General features: G+C 45.1%; 1 protein-coding gene across 1 annotated transcript; it reads right to left on the bottom strand.

Moving 5' to 3' along the window:
• Positions 1–6,461: 6,461 nt before the first annotated feature.
• On the bottom strand, positions 6,462–18,181 carry LOC144268595 (cytochrome P450 2J2-like). Its single transcript, XM_077823581.1, has 9 exons — positions 17,972–18,181; positions 16,196–16,358; positions 15,176–15,325; positions 14,417–14,577; positions 11,939–12,115; positions 11,227–11,362; positions 10,322–10,509; positions 8,477–8,615; positions 6,462–6,637 (listed from the first exon to the last, which is right to left on the bottom strand). The coding sequence occupies exons 1-9, from the start codon at positions 18,179–18,181 to the stop codon at positions 6,462–6,464; spliced, it is 1,500 nt and encodes a 499-aa protein (XP_077679707.1).
• Positions 18,182–19,353: the final 1,172 nt, after the last annotated feature.

Genomic DNA, 19,353 nt, shown 5'->3' with positions numbered 1-19,353 from the left:
TACCATCCTCAGTTATGCTACACATGGCTAAGGAAATGTTCATTTAGAATGCATGTACAACGTAAAATACAGAGACATCTTCCTAATGCAACGAGGAGTATATGTCATGTTCTTTGCTCACTAAATGAGCATATACTGACAATGTTTTAAAAACCCTCTAGGGCCGGGCTGGCCAGGCTGTGGCTCCGGAGCCCCATGCGGCTCTTCAGACGTTAATATGCGGCTCCTTGTGTAGGCACCAACTCTGGGTCTGGGGCTACAGACGCCAACTTTCCAATGTGCCGGGGGGTGCTCACTGCTCAACCCCTGGCTCTGCCACAGGCCCTGCCCCCACGCCACCCCTTCCCGCCCCCTCCCCTCCCTTGAGCCTGCCATGCCCTCGCTCCTCCCCCCAGAGCCTCCTGCATGACACAAAACAGCTGATCTGGAGGTGCGGGGAGGGAGGGTGAGGTGCTGATTGGTGGGGCTGCCGGTGGGTGGGAGGTGCTGGGAGCAGGGTGGGAGCTGATGGGGGGCTGCTGACCTGTTACTGTGGCTCTTTGGCAATGTACATTGGTAAATTCTGGCTCCTTCTCTGGCTCAGTTTGGCCACCCCTGCTCTAGGGTTAGGGTGACCAGACAGCAAGTGTGAAAAATCAGGACAGGGGTGGGAGGTAATAGGAGCCTATATAAGACAAAGCCCCAAATATCAGAACTGTCCCTACAAAATCAGGACATCTGGTCACTCTATCTAGGGTGTCCAGCCAAGGGAGACAGATCGGGGAACACCAACTATTATGTGGTGCATAGAGAGAATTATAAGGGAGGGTTAGGACCTTAGTGCCTCAAGATGGGGAAACCAGCCCTCGAATGGAGGGGAGAGGTACTGAAATGTTCCGGTGGGCGAAGGGGCTAGGCTAGAGGTCAGAACCCTAATGAACCCGAATAGCCTCATGTTTGCTAACAGCCCAGTGTGTATTGTAAGCAATGTAGAAATCAGGGCTTGGAGTGTCAGTGGTGCGAAAGGGCCCTAACGTCTTAAATGAAGACTCAATGGGGTAGATTCTATGTAAACAGTGAGGGCTTGTCTACACTGGAAATTGACATTAGTATAGCTATGTCCCTCAGGGGCATGAAACATCCATCCCCAAGAGACATAGATATGCTGACCTAACCCCAGCATAGACAGTGCTAGGTCAATGGAAGCGTTCATTGATTGACCTCTCTGCTGCCTCTTGGGGAGGTGGATTAACTGCACTGCTGGGCGAACCCCTCACGTTGACATAGTGAGTGTCTACACTGAAGCGCTGCACAAGTATTTGACGTGTAGACATACCCTGAGGCAATATCTGCACATCAGGCTAAAGGTGTAAATTCCACCTCATGGCGGCACAGCCATGCTAGATCTAATCAAGCGAGCACACTAAAAATAGAGGGTAGCCACAGCACGAGGGACTAGCTGCCCAACTGCGTGCCAGGTGTCTGACGGGTACATTCCTGAGCAGCGAGGCCCGTCTGCTAGGAATTCCCAAAGAGATCGTATTAGCCTAAACTCTATCCAAAGAACCCAGGAGCACCTGAGTCAAATAGAAAGGCGGTGCTGAGCCTTATGGCATACTTTTGAGGGGGTGAGGATGTAAGTAGAGAGCATGGGGCATGTGGGAGCCACTCAGTGCAATAGAGGCCTCACTCAGTTGGCCTTGACCAGCAGGACAGAGCCCATGAGTAGAATCTTCCTTCACAATATAAAGAAGAGCGTTAATGTTCTATCTATAAATGTATTAGCTCAGATCCTGTCACTCTGGTGCCATAAAGCAACCTTAGAGCCAGCTAGCTTGTCTAGAGAGGGAGTCCTCTGCTCTTGAAGACTCCCTGGGTGCTAGAGAGCTGCTGTCACTGAAAGCAGAAGCTGGCTCTTAATTGTGAACATTCTGGTTGTAGCCAGACACTGAACTTTATTTGAAATTGTTCAGTAGATGCTTAGCCATGGCTGCAGAAAGAGTGGAAAAGCAATCTGAACTGGAGCATTTGATGCACATGAAAAATATCTGAAATGCTAAAAGAGCCATCATAGAACAGCCTTCTATGCAAGGCACTAACTACGGGTGTGTGGGGAGTCGAGGGGAGGAAAATGCCTTGCTAAGTAACTATCAAATGATAGCCCCCCCTCCCCCCCCAGGATGTTGCCCCGGAATGGAGGGGTGTTGTCACCCCAGACTTTGATCAAGCTAATTACAACTATATTGCGTGCATCCACCCACCATGAATTAATAAAATAGAACACCATCTAGTTGAAGGCTAATGTGAAGAAGCAGGACTTCTGGAGGCAAGGTCAAATGCTAACTGCAGGCTTGCAGTTTCTGCTAATCAGAATGGGAGGTGGGGAGAAAAGAGTTAACAAATTGAGACTGAAAGAAAATAAGTGGATGGAGACCTTGAGTTTGGGCGTGTTTGATATAGAAACTTATTATGACTAAGATTGTTAGACATGTTTTGTTGATAAGTAGTTTATTGTAGTTAGGAGAGGTGATGACTCAGTAGGGTAAGTAAGCTGTGTGTTTTGTAAAAGTTAGCTATAAAAAGACTAGGTAATAGAGTGTACTTTAGAGCAGGTCTCTGAAGCTATCCTGAGAGATTTTCCTGACATCATACTCCCTGGCGAAGAGACCGGCCATCATGGACCTGCTGCTAGTTTCTCAATACCAGCTCAGATTCTAGGTAATTATCTGGGATGTTCTAAACCTATTGCTTATGTGTGAGTGTGCTTGCATCTAATAAATTGGTGTTTTAGATAAGAGCACTCTTACGCATATCAATTTTTCATCAGCCGGAAGTGCTGAGCTCCCATTGATTTATTCCTGACACTGCCTGGAGTGAAACAGTTAAGTTACCACTGCTTTGGGTTCTGAAAGCCCTGGGTAACCCAGGATACATTCTTTGTGCTCAAGGTGCTATTAACCAAATGCACAGTGAAGTACATCAGCAGTAAGTGAAACAAGCAGCAGGAGAAAAAGCCTGGCGCCATAGCCAAGACTTGCAAAATAAACTGGAAGAAACCTCCAAATCGACAACCGGCGGGAGATTATTTTGCACATAGCCTAACTTCATCTCCAGTATCACTCTCCTTCTCCCCCACTGCCCCAGCAAACATTTGTAGTTGTGTGTTTGTTAATCTGTGGTGTCGCCCAACCCCTGCAGGCAAATGTAAGTTAGAGAACATGAAGGTAGGGGCAGAACTCATGGTTCTATGACTGGCTCCAGCAGATGTGCCCCCTTTATGCTGAGGGGAGGTATAATAGATGAAGTTGCAGTGAGAGCTACCATGGTGCAGATTCACTGAACTCCAGAGACTTTCTTGGGGGGAATGTATGCTGGGACTTGCATTTGCACCCTCAGGTGGGGCATACATGGGTAGAAATCCTTGGAAAGCCCTCCCAGCTTGGCAAAATCATTACATGGAAAAATGATGTGCATTTAATTCCTTCAGAGGAAGGCGGGGGGGGGGGGGGTTGCTTTGAGAAGGGACTCAGAAAAATCTTGTTTTTCATGTAAGCAGAGTAAGTGGATCTTAACTGTAGTCCCGCCTTTGCTTTCACTGTTCCACTCTCGCCGTATGAAAGAAGCAGCAGAGGAAATGTAGCACGAGACTAACTGACAAAGCGTAAAAAGCCCATTTCCCCTCATATACACTTGGTTTCTAGACTCCAGCCTATTTTTCTGCTTCACCCCCAAAGCTGGGAAGAGCTCTGCGCAATGGTTGCTTAACTGGCTGTCATCAGCGCTGGCTGTGCTTCAGCGGGGGATTGTGTGTGTAAGTACGTCTCTTTGGGATCCTTGGGGCTGAAAGGTGCTAGATCAGTGTATGATGGTGGGATTGTAGTAAACTAGCAGGAGGCTCCTCTTTAACCTACTCTTGCCCCATTAGCAGTCCTTATGAAGTTGCCAAATGAACTCAGAAATACACACCCTCTCTCTGAGTATGAGACCGAATCCTCCAACGAAAGCAAAAGTCTCTTCTTGTGTCATTAATTAGACCATCCAAATCTCCATCAGCACGACATTGCATCCATCATAATTGTATTACACTATTTTTCCTCACCAGCCTCCCATCTGGTTCAGGAGTAGGTTGATGAGGTTTTGGAGCAGAATAAATGGGAAAAGCACAATGCAACTTGGCTGGGGGAAGAAGAATGTCCTGAACTCTAATGCCATTCCACTGACTCCTTGGGTTTTTAGCAGGTGGTTGGGTGGGGGTTAGGCGCACACAACAGATAGGGAGAAAAAAGAAGGAGCCAAAGGGAAATTGCTTTTCAAACAATGGTGATTATATATACTTGAACTAAGCAATTACTATAGCAAGTGCAGGATAAATGGTCTTTTCATGTAGGCACAGTAGTGGGAGCCAGGAGATATGGAATCTACAGCTGTATACATAGATAGGAGATCTAGAGAAGTGAAAAGTGCTTTTCGTGTTCAGTGGGTATTGTGCACAATTACTACACTGGGACTCTAGTAGGGGATTTTTCCAGATGGTAAGGTTATACTCATGTTGCTGTTAGGGTAAAGCTCTCGATGAATCGGTTATAAGGGGCTGTTAGGTATGCACTGCATTTTGTCTTGGCTGCTCAGAACCTGGGCTTGGCGCTCTTTTATCTTGTTAGTACAACTCTCAGTAAACAAATTAGCTATGTAAATAACAATACAAACAAGTGCTCCTTATTAACTTAAAAATGTCAGTTATTGGAACTTTTTTTCAGAAAGTTATTTTTAAATTTGCAAAAAAATTTAATAACTTCTTTTACTCTTAGAATTTCTTGAGGAATTACTTTTCAAGGATTATAGGGCCAAAATCCAACATTGCTCAACAAATACTTTTAAATTACCCTTGAAAATACTATCCCCATTGCAAAATAAGGGAAGTAACTGCTCTTTAACTACATTGATCCTCAGCCAGCCAACAAAATATCTGCCCCTCTGAAGTATTTCTAAAGCACCTAAATACCATAAAATAAACACCAAAAGTAAAATTAAGAACCATGGTAAATTTGCCTATGAAATGTCCAGCTCACCTTCGTTCAATGACATGTACACTAAACCAACCGCATCAGCAATCCCGCCGTTGCACCTGGACTAGTCCATATTTAATACTCTGCCCTAGTTCCCTTCCTGGCCCACCATCTAAAGCAGGGGTGGGCAAACTTTTTGGCTCAAGGGCCACTTCAGGGTTGTAAAATGGTATGCAGGGCCGGGTAGGGAAGGCTGTGCCTCCCCATACAGCCTGGCCCCTGCCTCCTATCTGCCCCCTCCCACTTCTCACCCCCTTCAGAACCCCTGACCCATCCAACCCCCTCTGCTCCTTGTCCACTGACTGCCCCTCCTAGGACCCCCTGCCCCTAACCACCCCCCGGGACCCCACACCCTATCCAACCCGCCCTGCTCCCTATCCCCTGACTACCCTGGGATCCCTGACCCATCCATCCCTCCCCCACTCCTTGTCCCCTGACTACCCCTTCCAGGACCCCCATCCCTAACTGCCCCCCCCCAGGACCCCAACCCCTATCCAACCCCCCCTGCTCCCTGTCCCCCCTAACCTCCCACCATCCCCGAACCTCTGCCCCATCCCACTGCCCCCTGACTGCCCCCCGGGACCTCCTGCCCTCCCCCCATCCCCTTACCCTTACCAGGCCACTCAGAGCGGCAGGACAGGCTTATTTGAAAACCTGGGAGGTGGGCAGGTGCAAGCCGCACTGCCTGCGTGGCGGCGTAGCTGCAGCGGAGGGGGAGAGGCCGGGGGCGAGCCTCCCCGGCCAGGAGCTCAGGGGCCGGGCAGGATGGTCTCACGGGCTGGATGTGGCCCGTGGGCCATAGTTTGCCCTCCCCTGATCCGTAGTCCATGTGGTTTCTCCGCCACTCTCCTGGCAGCAGGGTAGAGCCCTAATACTGCTGTATAGGTTAGGAATTCAAATCCCAATGTGGGCAGGTTTTAAAAATGAATCAGTATTAACTTTTTTAAGTTCTCTCCTGGTTGAGTTTTTTTCAGTGAAACTTTTTTTTAAAAAAAATTGTTTTGAAAACTTTCCATTGAAAAACTAAATACTGTATTTCATGAAAAACTGCAAATGAAACCAAATGTTCCTTTTGGAAGAATTCATGAAATATACTTACCTTTTTTCAACCAGATTGATACGGGAGTGAGAATTCTTGGGCCATCCTGAGTGAACATGCACACAGACTGGTATGGTGGGGACATAAGGAAGAGCTGCCGTCACGGCAGGATGTATCACAACAGCCAGAGCCCCTTTCCTAAATCAGGTTCCCAAATCATCCAGTTGCTGATATTGGGCCCCCGTTGGGTTATAAGAATGGAGGCAGGCAGGGAAATTTGGAGACACAGTGAACTGCAGATGCAGCCCTATATACTAGCACAGCAAACCCTAATTATTTTGAGAAATGGGGCAACGACGAAAATGTCCTGGCTTTCCCTACCGAGACAGCACACAGATCTGGTATGGCTGCGGGGAGAGAGTAAGTCCCATTCTGAACTGAAGACTTAGCTTCACGTCCTTCGGAGCTTGGAATGTGAATTTCTGGAGAAGGGTGGTGAAGAACAGGAACAGCTCTATTCTAGCCAGCTGCTCACCAAGGCAACCACGCTTTCCTGAAAAGAAGACAGTTGTGCACAACAGCCAGAGGATTCTTGTCAGAACAGTTTGGGTCTCATGACAAACGAGGCGTTAATTTCCCAAAGCAGCAATTTCGGAACAGCGAGGAAGAAGAGATGGTTTTGTCATCAGTTCCTCCCTTCTGAGTCCCTTTTTCCTGTTTTTAGGACTAAATTTTCCTTCACTTATAACTGTGGATGCTAAGGTTTACATTAATTATAACAGTACCTGTAGCTCACGAAAGCTCATGCTCAAATAAATTGGTTAGTCTCTAATGTGCCACAAGTCCTCCTTTTCTTTTTGCGAATACAGACTAACACGGCTGTTACTCTGAAAACAGTACCTCCGTAATTCCTTCTATTAATAGAAACAATCATGTCTGAGAGCTCTTGGATGATCAGCCACATCTCTGCATAGCTATCGAAGGCCTAATCTACACACATTTTTATACCAGTATAACGATGTCCTTATTCTAGTGCCTAATCTCAGTGTAGCTTATTCCCCTTCCCATAACTGCATCCACACTAGAAAGGCGGTGATGTTTTAACTTATATTGATTAAACAAAAATCACACACATAACTGACAGAAATCTAGGAGGCGTGTATACTAACATAGTTAACACACTACAATTTCTGTGTTTAGCTGATGTCTTACTTCCCCTCTCAGCTACACACAGCTGTATTATTTCTTGATTAAAAAGTTAAAATAAAATAACATAGGTGAGGTGCAATCTTTCCCTGGCCTAGCTTCTCCATGACATAACACGTGGTGTGCTGAACACACGCAGGTCTCGTCAGCATTATTACTAAAGAAGAAAGCTGTGTGTCCCTGAATCTTAGTTTCTAGATAGACCGCTTAAAAAGACAAGGGTATTACATACTTTCCTTAGCCACACACAGCAAATACTAATATTGCTTGTTCTTTTCATTTGCAAGAAAGCACTGATAGACCTTTATATAAACGAGGCTTGTGCAAACCTGTGAATCCCTGGTTCACATGCATTTTTGTTTCAGGAACTTAATGCTAAAGCTCTTATTGATTTAAATTGTGTGGGATCAGCCCTTAATGAGCCCAAGTGATGGAGAATACACCACGTTCTATGGTAAAATGTTCTAAAGGTTGATTGGTTTTTATGAGGGTGCTTCAGGGATCTCGCACACTTTTATCATCTTTACCACGTTTATTCCCCCTGCTGTCTCTCCCTACAACTGAAAAGAAGTGGTAAAAGATGAGGAGGGCTATTCCTTCTGTCCTCACTCCTACATTCCCATCAAGTGAGACAGGCTACTTTCTCTTTGTGCCCATCGTAGGGTATGTCTACACTGGAGCTGGTGCACTAACACTAGAAGTGTATCCGTGGTGGCAAGAGCAGCTAGCCACCCAAGTATATTCGGAGGGTCTCGGAAGGGGGTGTACTCGGGACAGCTAGTCCATCCAGCTGCATGCACCACCACGGCTACACTTCTATTTTTAGCGCACTAGCTGACGCAGAGCAAGCATGGGTATATCACCCCCACCAAGAAAATTACACCTCCAGCTCCAGTGTACACATACCACTAAGGACAGGAGAGCTGAGGCCGCTCTTTGCCGTTGTTGTGTCGAGCCTTGTTCTAGGAGAGAGCACTTGCTAAAGAATGACAAGGCCTCTCTACCTATGAAAAAAACTGCACAAGCTGAACCCACAAACTCTGGCCATGATTTTCATTTCTGAGCTTTCTATTTTCCACTGTGCCTCTGTCACTGATAAATGTTGTGGGTTTTTTCTAAACTGAAACAGGCGAGAGGCCAAGACTTGGTGCTATAGTGCTAGTCGACAGAGTCAGACACATCTCACCTGCAGAGAATGGCAGGAAAGTTTCTCTTTTCTTGAACTGACCATCCTCCAGAAAATGCTTAGGATTAAAAGTCTGAGGAGTTTCCCACTCATTCTTGTCAAACAGCACAGATGTCAAATTGGGAATCAAAACGGTGCCCTAAAGAAAGAGAAAGAAAGGAATTTAAACCTTCCCTGATTCCATTTTTAATTGTGACCCGCAAAGAGGCAAAAAAGAAATGGGTCATGCCTTTCATTTTAATCTTTTATGATGTACAAAGAAAGCACAAAAGGATGTTTTTTTTAAACAGGATAATTTTCCAGCCACTTCTTTACACTAAATTTATCTAGAATTTCAAATCTGGCTTTCCCTGGTCTGACTAAAAATCACTTCCCATCTCAACTAAACAGATTCATTTCCTTCACAGGTGTGATGTTATAGACCTACTAGTTTTCCCACATCTCCTAGGAAAAACAGCATAGGCAAGGTTGAATTTCTAATAGAAAAAACAGGCAGAAAATATATAAACTCTCAGGTGTTCTCTATACAGCATAATACATCAAAAAGGAGCACAACCCATCCACCCACCTTTCTTTTTTAAGGGCCAAATTTTCAGGGATGTGGTGGTTGTTGGCCTTGAGTGATGTATATGTCTACAGTATATACCTATAGGCAAATCCAGCAAGTGCTCCTGCAAACTAACACTCATGTGTGCTAAAGTTCTTTTTTGCACTCTTAATTGAAGATATAATGCACTCTCATAGAATATCAGGGTTGGAAGGGACCTCAGGGGGTCATCTAGTCCAACCCCCTGCTCAAAGCAGCACCAATCCCCAACTCCCCAGAACCCAGATGACCTTCTCAAGGATTGAGCTTACAACCCTGGGTTTAGCAGGCCAATGCTCAAACCACTGAGCTATCCCTCCCCCCACTCACCTCCTGCTACTGTGTGAAAATATTTCCCAAAAGTTATATTAATGAAGGGTTATTGTCAGCAGAATGGAAGGTTGACACAGGCAATGGTCTCCTGTGGCACACTTGCTGGTAGAATGGTCCTCTACCTGGCTGACCTCCAGAATGAGCTCACTGCCCTTGAGCATGGATTTGTCCCCATTTCACTGAGGATCAGTCCACAAGCCAGAGAGGAAGAATGCACCCAGGTGTTAGGACCTGAGGAGAGCTTCTGCTGGACATACTCGGGGAACGTGGGGTAGGAATTCCAGCCTGCTCCCTTACATGGGGAGAAAGTGTGGCTCAGCAGCATGGCAAGGTGGAGTCAGAAAAGCAGCAGCTTGAGAAGAAAGCAGTTCAGACTTCTGGAGCTGCTGGAGACGAGATACGCCCCACCTGTAAAAAGCAGCAGCCGCTCCCAGCTGCAGACACCAAAACCCAGACCCTCATTTAGGCACATAACTCCCACTGATTTCCAAAAGAGTTAGGTGCCTAGATACCTTTAAATCTTTGCGTCCAAGAGCCTGGCTGATCTTTCATGAGTCAATAGGCACAGTGGAGAACTTGTGCTGGACCTAATTCTTAGTCCTTTTATGATGGTTTCATGCAATTAAAAATAAACAACTTACATCATGTTTTATGAAGACAGACTGCAAAAGTCTGCTCTAGATTCCAACTTCCTCAAAGCTTGAGAATGTGAGCATCCAAGGTTTTGGTTAAGGAATTTTAGCCCAATATAGAAATAGTTGTAAAATGCAGCTCTGGATCTGAGTTGATTCCCAAAATGGGTTCAGATTCAGAACGGGGTCCTCCTGGGTGCGAAGGTGTTTCTATCTGGGACTTTGGTTTGGGCTCATCTCCACTAATTTCTTAAACCAAGATAAGAAAGAAAATCACATTTCCTTCCAGCTTACTTTCGGCACATAGAATCCGGCCAGTGTAGTGTCACTAGTTGCCATTCTGGGCACATTTAAAGGCACGATGTTGCTTATCCTTTGCACTTCATGAATAACTGCATTGGTGTATGGCATGTTGTCCCTGTCACCCATGACTGGCTGGCGAGACTGGCCAATCACTGCGTCAATCTCCACTTGCACTCTCTCTACGAAAAGAGCAGAGTTCACCATTGGTATGAGAATAAACAATATGTTCTTGAAACAACGGGCTTAAGTTGTGCAGGGTTCAGAGTTCATTGATTTTAAGGCTATACCTAATAAAGCTTAAGTCAAGCACTGGAAACAGCATCAATCTCAAGGTAGAGATCTGAACATACAAATACATAAGAAAACTACAGCTGGTTAGCCACAGACAAATGTAGTGGTAAGGAGGTGAGAGGAATTTTAAAATGTAATTCAGGCATAATAGGAAGACCTCCTTTTATACCTATATGGAAGTCAAGGGGCGTTTACTCCACTTCTCAAAATCAAATGTAAAGGCATTATCAATACCAGTTTTGTCCCTGTTCAAAATAGCAAAGTCAATTACTGGCTGACCCAAGAGATATCTGAGCATGAAAATATTTATCTGCTGGTTTTCTCTGTCAGGCAAGACTCTCAAATTTTGTGGGCACAGGGTTATTCCAGCAGCTTTCCAAGAGTCCAAGGACTGCACCTATTTTGCATTAAATGAAGCAGATTATATCTGCCATTATTTTCAACACAGGTCCCCCTTGTAGCCTGCATGGGTCACATCTCAAGGCTGAAGAGGATTTAATAAATCAACATTCTGAGTTCTGTGAAAAGACCCCGCTGTGGCAAGGGTTAAGGGTAGAAATTCAAGAGCTATTAAGAAGTGAGAAATATAAATCATTACCATCTACCTTGAATGTCTGGATATATGGCCATGTACAGCAGAGCCCAGCGGAGGGTTGTAGATGTTGTCTCAGTTCCAGCAAAAAAAAGATCCAGTGTGGAAAATAAGAGATTTTCTTCATGGAAACTGGGGTCGGCGTCAGCCTTAAAATAAAGATATACATGGGTGGGACTACTTTGGTGTATTAGTATTATACAAAACATCATTCCAGGCTCAATTTTGCAACGTGCTGGGTGCCCTGAATTTCCATTGCCTTCAGTGAGAGTTGAGAGCACCAGCACCTCACAGGTCAGTACCATTAGATAGAAAGACTGTGCTTTTAGCACCATTCTTGAGAATGAAAAGTTTAAGCTGATACTAGGTGTGAGCAGAGGGCCTGCTGAAGTCAATGAAAGACTCCCAGGCACTTCAACCGGCTTTGGGTCTGGCCCCTAAAGCACAAGGTAACCTTACATTTTTAGGCCCCAATTCAGCAAAGCACTCAAGCATCCGAGTCGTCCCTCTGACTTCAGTGAGCCTGCTCTCCCCTGCTTAAAGGAAAACGTGCTTAAAGGCTTTACTGAATCAGTTCCATCCTACCTGGGGTTTCTAACTGTAAACTAATGGCGGGTCAGATGTTCAGACAACTCAACTGGTGAGCCCTGTTACTGTCATTCTACTTCCAATTTTTAAAACAAAAAGTGCTTTGTTCCTGTTCACTTTGTTCTTTGCACTCTTACCTTTGCAATTTCCTTCAGGTAACAGTCAATGAAGTCTCTGGGTTCAGATGGATTCCAGTCCTCTTTATGCTTTGCAATCATTTCCCTCACAAAACACTTCAGTTTTTCCCAGTTTTTAAAAATGGTGTGATGGGGTCCAGGTATCCACTTCATTATGGTGGGGAAGGAGTTATACAGCTTTTGACATACAAACAGCACACAATACGTTTTAGCCTCGTTTTAGAAAAGTGCTGATTAATACACTTACATGCATTCTGCTGAAGACACCGTGTTTATTAAACCACATTAATACATAATAGTATTATGGACGTGCTCAGAGCCCTCAGGACCCCAGTGTGGTAGGCAGTTCATATATACATAACAGTCAGCCCTGACTTGAGGCCCCGAGAATTCAAAGAGACAGAACAGACAAAGGGTGAGATAAAGGAAATATTATCACCATTTTAGAGAGTGAGCATTGAGGCAGAGAAAGGTTAAGTGACTTGGCCAAGACCGCACAGGCATCTGTTACAGAGCCAGAAAGTGAAGCTGGGTGTCCTGAGTCCCAGTGCAGAGTTTTAACCACAAGCCCATTCTTTCTCGTTAAGATATGCACTGTGTTCTCTCCGCCCACTGCTGGGCTGGTCACCGGCTACTGCTCCTATTGCTTTGGCGTCCCCTACAGGAAAATGCACTGTATTACCTGAGGCTGTGTGTTAGCAGCCACTTCAGATGGCTGAATGGCCACCCTGGTAATGATTCGTTGATTTACTAGGGAGGAAGGATATAAAGGTCACCAGGCGGGCACTGTGCTTTGCCTCTCAACATGACCGCTGCTGCAGTGGCAGGATTATGTCTCATCTCAGCCACTATGCTGTGCTGAGCTGGGAGGCAACAAGAGGAGAAAGGTCCAACAGGGATTCGGTAACAACGTGTCCCTGGAAACCATGATCGTCCCTGATTTCAGGGCCTATGTCAGAGAGCCAGTACCATTATGAAACACAGTGCTTTGTCCCTGCAAATGGGGCCACCAGAAGAAGGTGCCAGCTGGACAAGACCTTGACCTTGAAAGTAGGTTGGCTTTGCCTCTGGGGGTCACCTCCCACTAGGCCTGTTGTGTAATAACACCCCGCCATCTTCACTGCCACAAGGGTATCCAGCGAATCTACCCCCCGCCACACAGGTCCTTTAGCCAACCCTGCCCTGAGCACAGAGTCCAATGCACAGTGTGACAGCAAGGAATGGAGTTGCTTGGGAGTAGCGAGGATTTGGCACTTTTCCTTCTTCCTCTCACCTACTCACACCTCCCTGATGCCCACTGAAACAGCCCACTGGGTTGTCAGCCCCATTAGAGATCACGCTAAGTGCCTGTGGGTTGGTGGCACTGGCATAGAGAAGTCAGACTGAGGATCTGCCAGGATAGCTTCATGCGGGCCAGGTGAAAGAGATCGGTTTCAGAGTAGCAGCCGTGTTAGTCTGTATCCGCAAAAAGAAAAGGAGTACTTGTGGCATCTTAGAGACTAACCAATTTATTTGAGCATAAGCTTTCATGAGCTATAGCTCACTTCATTGGATGCATGCAGTGGAAAATACAGTGGGGAGATTTTATATACACAGAGAACATGAAACAATGGGTGTTACCATACACACTGTAAGGAGAGTGATCAGGTAAGGTGAGCTATTACCAGCAGAAGAGAAAAAAACCTTTTGTAGTGATAATCAGGGCAGGCCATTTCCAGCAGTTGACAGGAACGTGTGAGGAACAGTGGGGGAAGGGGGGAATAAACATGGGAAAATAGTTTTACTTTGTGTGATGACTCATCCACTCCCAGTCTTTATTCAAGCCTAATGTAATGGTGTCCAATTTGCAAATTAGTTCCAATTCAGCAGTCTCTCACTGGAGTCTGTTTTTGAAGTTTTTTTGTTGAAGAATTTCAACTTTTAGGTCTGTAGTCGAGTGACCAGAGAGATTGAAGTGTTCTCTGAGTGGTTTTTGAATGTTATAATTCCTGACGTCTGATTTGTGTCCATTTATTCTTTTATGTAGAGACTGTCTGGTTTGGCCGATGTACATGGCAGAGGGGCACTGCTGGCACATTCATGTTCTCTGTGTATATAAAATCTCCCCACTGTATTTTCCACTGCATGCATCCGATGAAGTGAGCTGTAGCTCACGAAAGCTTATGCTCAAATAAATTTGTTAGTCTCTAAAGTGCCACAAGTCCTCCTTTTCTTTTTTTTTTAGGTGAAAGAGACTAACCAGAGGAGGTACTGAGGTGGAGAGAGATTTGTTGGGGAAATGAGAGCCTGGTTACCCCAGTCAGGCTATGGTAGAAGTGAATCTGGGACGACATTGTCACGCTCAGTCCTGCTTCCACTGAAACTGCTTATGCTCAAATAAATTGGTTAGTCTCTAAGGTGCCACATGTACTCCTTTTCTTTTTGCTTGGGATTTTGCCATTGATTTCATGTTTACAGTCAAAATCAAACAAGTGCTACCTGGTTCCAAATAGTTCCCTGAAGGTACAAAGTCTCATCGATCAACTGCAGTAACTTCTGGAAGTGACTATCCTGATAGTCAAACCTGTCCCCAAAAGTGATGGAACAGATAACGTTGGAAACAGCATTGTTAATTTTAAAGTGAGGGTCAAAAGGTTCCCCTGGAAGAGAAAAGGAGAGAAATCGATGTTCTTGTTTCTTACAAAAGGGGAAGAAAGTTGCTGACAGACATAAACTATTTGATGTGTATGAAATCCATTAATAAAACCTAAAAATATGCATTTTTCACACACACCCACACATATCCCTTGAGCAACGTTTGCTGCATTTCACACAGGTCTCTGGCTTTGTTATAGTACAAGGAGGTTTTACATACATGTGATTATGAACCAGTTTCTCTCCATGGTCATTAATCTTTGCAATGAACACTTCTGTGGGACTGTTTTGTAAATTTGTGTGGGTACGCAGAGTCTGAAGGCAAGCTGACGACTCAGCATTTCATGCCATTACTGACCAATATAAAAACATGAATCCCAAACACCACCAAACTTTTGGATCCATATCCAGATCTGGACCGTGGCACCAAGGTGTATATATGTCTAATGGGCTAAGCCAATCCCTCATCTGAACTGAGGGTTAGGAAAGTTCTGGATTCAAACATCACATTTCAGGCACATCTCTGTTGTTTCACGTTCATTGACAAAGGAGAGCCACAATTTTTGATAGAACAATTAAAGTGTCATTCTCTCTAGTTCTCACCTTTTTCTTCTTCAATTGCATCTGTGAGGTATCTGCTCTCCTCCTGTATTCGTTCTTCCAAGCTCCTCTTCCCCAGGCCAAAGTTTCTTAGAGTTGATAAAGCAAATCTTCTTTGTTGTTTCCAGCCATGTCCATTAGAGTTGACTAATCCTGGGGTGAAAAATGACACCTGGTGTATTCAGAGTAACAGCCGTGTTAGTCTGTATTCGCAAAAAGAAAAGGAGTACTTGTGGCACCTTAGCGACTAACCAATTTATTTGAGCATAAGCTTTCATGAGCGACAACTACAGCTCACTTCATCGGATGCATGGTGTATTGTAATGGTCATTAGAAGACTAGAAAACTTCAACACTCCTTTCCTTTTTCAAGTTTAAGTGAGGCCTGGCTATCTTTCCACAGGATATTTTCTTCTGTTCTGTTTGCCATGCTCATCGCTATTATAACTATTATATCAGAGTGCCTGGGCTCTAGCAATGGTGGGGTCATGTCCAACATGCAGAAGGTACACTTTTACAGAATGTACATAGAGCTGAGGTTGACAGAAGTAGGCCTCAATGCCGATCATGAATGAGGTTGGAAGATGCAATTTTGAGGGATTTCAGAAGTCTAAATCCTCCCACACTGACTCTTGCTGAAGGAAAACTTGCAAGGGACCATCCAGGAGGAAGTCCATTCTACTTGCCATCACAGCTCCGTGGTAGCCGTGTGACTCTCTGCTGCTGCCACCAGGGATATAAACATGAGAAGTCAATGAGACATGAGCACATGTGTAAGTATTTGCAGAATTGAGGAAATTACTAAGGCCCAGATCCTCAAAGGTATTTAGGTGCCTAACTCCCATTGATTTTACTAGAAGCTAAACACCTTTGGACCTAAGTTACTACCCCAAAGCAGACTTCAATGAGACTGTTCACGTGCATAAAGTGAAGCCCATTTGTAAGTGTATGCAGGATCGGTGCCTTGATTATTAAAAATGTTACACCTGAAATACTTGAAGAAAAAGATAAAAAAGAAACTTACCAAACGTACCGAAGATTTCGTAGATAAGAGGCATTTGTGGGCGATCAAGAAAGTATTCACCCTGATGGACAAGCACATCCTTCACCAGCTGGAATCCATTTACAATCACAAATGTCAGGTTACCAGACTGCATGCTGAAAATGTTGCCATATTTTCCAGCAAGCTGCGGGGAAGAAAAGAGCATGTGGCTTAGTTCATATTTAATTTGTTTGATAACGAGAGTTAGAGCCCATGTGATGACTTCTTACTTTTTTTACAATTATTATTATTTATTATTTGTATTACAATAGCACTTAAGGTCCCAGCAGTTCAAGCACTGATTAAAAAGACAGACCCTTTTCCAAAAGAGATCACAACTGGATATAACAGGTGGATGAAGCATATAAATGGGGAGGAAAATGAGGTAACAGTAAAAAAAGCGTATCTAAGGACAGTGAATGCCCTGTGCCTTTTCCTAAGGGATGTCAAAATAAAACAGACCTGCTGGTAAATAATAATTATTGACAATCAGCCCACTCTAAGCTGAGAGGAGCAGACACCTTCCTGGCTGGTAGCAATACTGACTGTAGATAAGTTGCCCTTCAATGATCATTCCTATAGTGAAGAAATCAACACTCTGGTTTAAACAAAACACACTCTATTTCTGTCAGAAGCACCCCTTCCTTCTGGCCTACACCCATCTCACAATATACTACGTAGCCCCCTGGGATACTTGGGGTGTGACTGAAAGCTGCGGAGAACAAATTACTGTCTTCCATGGAGGCCTGTGTGAAAGGAACCCATTCTAGCCCTTGCAAGGGGACGGCCCTCACAAATAACCTTCTAAATTCCCTTGGGCTTCATAAGTCACTTTCTAACCCCTTATGAGCTCCCAGTTAATCACATCCTCCCTCGTAGGGCAGGGTGCTTCCAACCCTTCCCCAACTCCCCGTACTCCTTACAAGTTTTTACCAAGCCTGCATTCTTCGCAAACCTGTTTAAAACCCTGTAATTAAATTCCCTCAAGCCCTTTTGAAACGTCACTGAAAGTTTCCACACAACCTAGTTCCTTGTGAACTCTTTCCAACCCCGATGAGCACCAACCTCAAACCCTACACAGTCTCTTCCAAGTCTCAGTCCTTCGATACTTGGTAACTTTTTATGAGCCACTTCTTACCTGGTAAGTCCTTGTGGGCCTGCTCCTGCACTGCCCAACCCCCTGCACACATTGCAAGCCCCCGTCACACTCACAACTCCCCACTAGCTACCTTCAAGCCATGGTACATTGTGCACTGCATCAGACACTGCCATCCACATGTAATCAGGCCTCAATTCGCTGATACATCAAATCTAATTTAAACTGTACCCCAGCACAAAGCAGACATAAACCTGGAGGATCCTACCTCCTGAGGATTTCCATGTGGAAAGGAATCCACAGATGGGACCCTCCACATCCTGGACATTGGCTGAGGGAAAAGGGGTATGACCAGAGGTTTCCCTGTGCTCTAGTGATCCCAGGCAGCAGGCTTCCGGAATGGCCCACTGGGCCAGCTCCTGTTAGTAGCTGGTACAACACAGATCAGTCTAGAGATGGCCCTAATTTATGCCAGGGGCCAGAACAGCACCAGAACAACCCCAAGGTCATGGCAGTGGAGAGGTGGTGCCATCTGAGTTGTGCCATACATTCTTCAGGAGCAGCTGAGGGTCTGACCCAGGGCCTCTCTCACCCATCTCTCCCTGGTTAAAAAAAACCTCTTGCAAACAGAACTCCTATCCTTGCTCCCCTTCCCCACTTACCTTCTCTATGGAGCTATGGGGCTGTTTGAAATCCAGATGGAGCATGTGGCCCAGGAAGGGCAGGGGCAAAGGTCCTGGAGGGAAATTCTTCGGCTGTCTCCTTTTCATGCAGTCAGCAATCAGCAGGAACAGGCCTAAGAACACGACCAGTGTCTGAAAGGGCATGCTCTGCCAGAGCCACGTTAACCCAGGGACAGCCTGCAGCAGCATCTTCCCCGGCCAGGTGCACACCTGCAGCTGTATGAGGGACGAGTGACTGGGGTAGAGGGAAACCTGAGAGCAGCAGGCACAGCCCTGACCATCCACTTGCTGCTGACGCTGGTGGAGGACAAAGTTTATAAGCAAAATCAACACGCCCTCAAACAGCTACACAACAGCTTTTGATGCCAGAGTCCTAACCCAGAAACCCTGCTAGAGCCCCCTCTCCTGGTTCCTTCAACTCACTGGGAAAGATTTGTCAGATTTTTCCTCCTTAGTTATAATTTCTCATTTTCTCCTGGTTCTTTCTAAAAAAATCAATTACAGATTCTCTCCTCCCACATCCTCTGTCATGAAAACTATCCAGTAAAACCAGATTTTCTACAAATCTGGTAGTCAGGAATGCAAAAGAACTTTTTACAGTAAGTGATAAATGTTTTGAAAGCATCATTTTTACTGTAATTCTTGTTTTGATGGCTTATGTTCGAGCCTGATGCCGCATTCTCTGAGCAATCAACTCCCATTGTCCTCCATAACAAGGTTTTTTTTTCTTTTTTGGCTCCCCTCACCAAGGTATTGGGCCACTTTACAATTATACATTTACTGGCCATTTCATTTAAGAATTTAGGCCCCAGGCCTGCAATGAGATCGAAGAGGGGGCCACAGTGATTAGGGTACATTATTAGAATTGAACATACCAATTGCAGTAGGTCCAAGAGGCCAGTCAGATGGGGACCCGTTGCACTAGGTGCTCTACAAACATACCATAAACGACAGTCTCTGCCCCAAAAAGCTTGCAGTAAAAGGCAGCAGTTCAGGAAACGAGCCCGATTCAGAAATGGTGCTTAAGCACATGCTTAACTTTAAGCACAGGCTTAAGTCTCACTGAAATCAATTAAGTATGTACTTAAAGCTAAACAAGTGTGTAACTCCTTTCCTGAAGCAGGGTCTAGAAGCCCAACCAGCTGTTGAGCTTCAGTGATTTACTTTCCAGAAACGCTGCCATGGTGCTGTTGGTAATATTCCCCCTATATCATTGTGCGTCCATATTCTCCCATATGTGTACTACTCTACCCTTTGGCATACACAGCAATTTGCTGTATTTAAACACACACACACACAGAGGCACACAGAATCTCAGTTTTAAATGGTTTCATAAGAATTTTTACACTTTTAAAAAGTGG

The sequence above is a fragment of the Eretmochelys imbricata genome, chromosome 8 (genome assembly GCF_965152235.1).
Source record: "Eretmochelys imbricata isolate rEreImb1 chromosome 8, rEreImb1.hap1, whole genome shotgun sequence".
NCBI lineage: Eukaryota > Metazoa > Chordata > Testudines > Cheloniidae > Eretmochelys > Eretmochelys imbricata.
The sequence above is the reverse complement of the archived record's forward strand: the minus strand, read 5'-3'. Positions and strand labels throughout refer to the sequence as shown.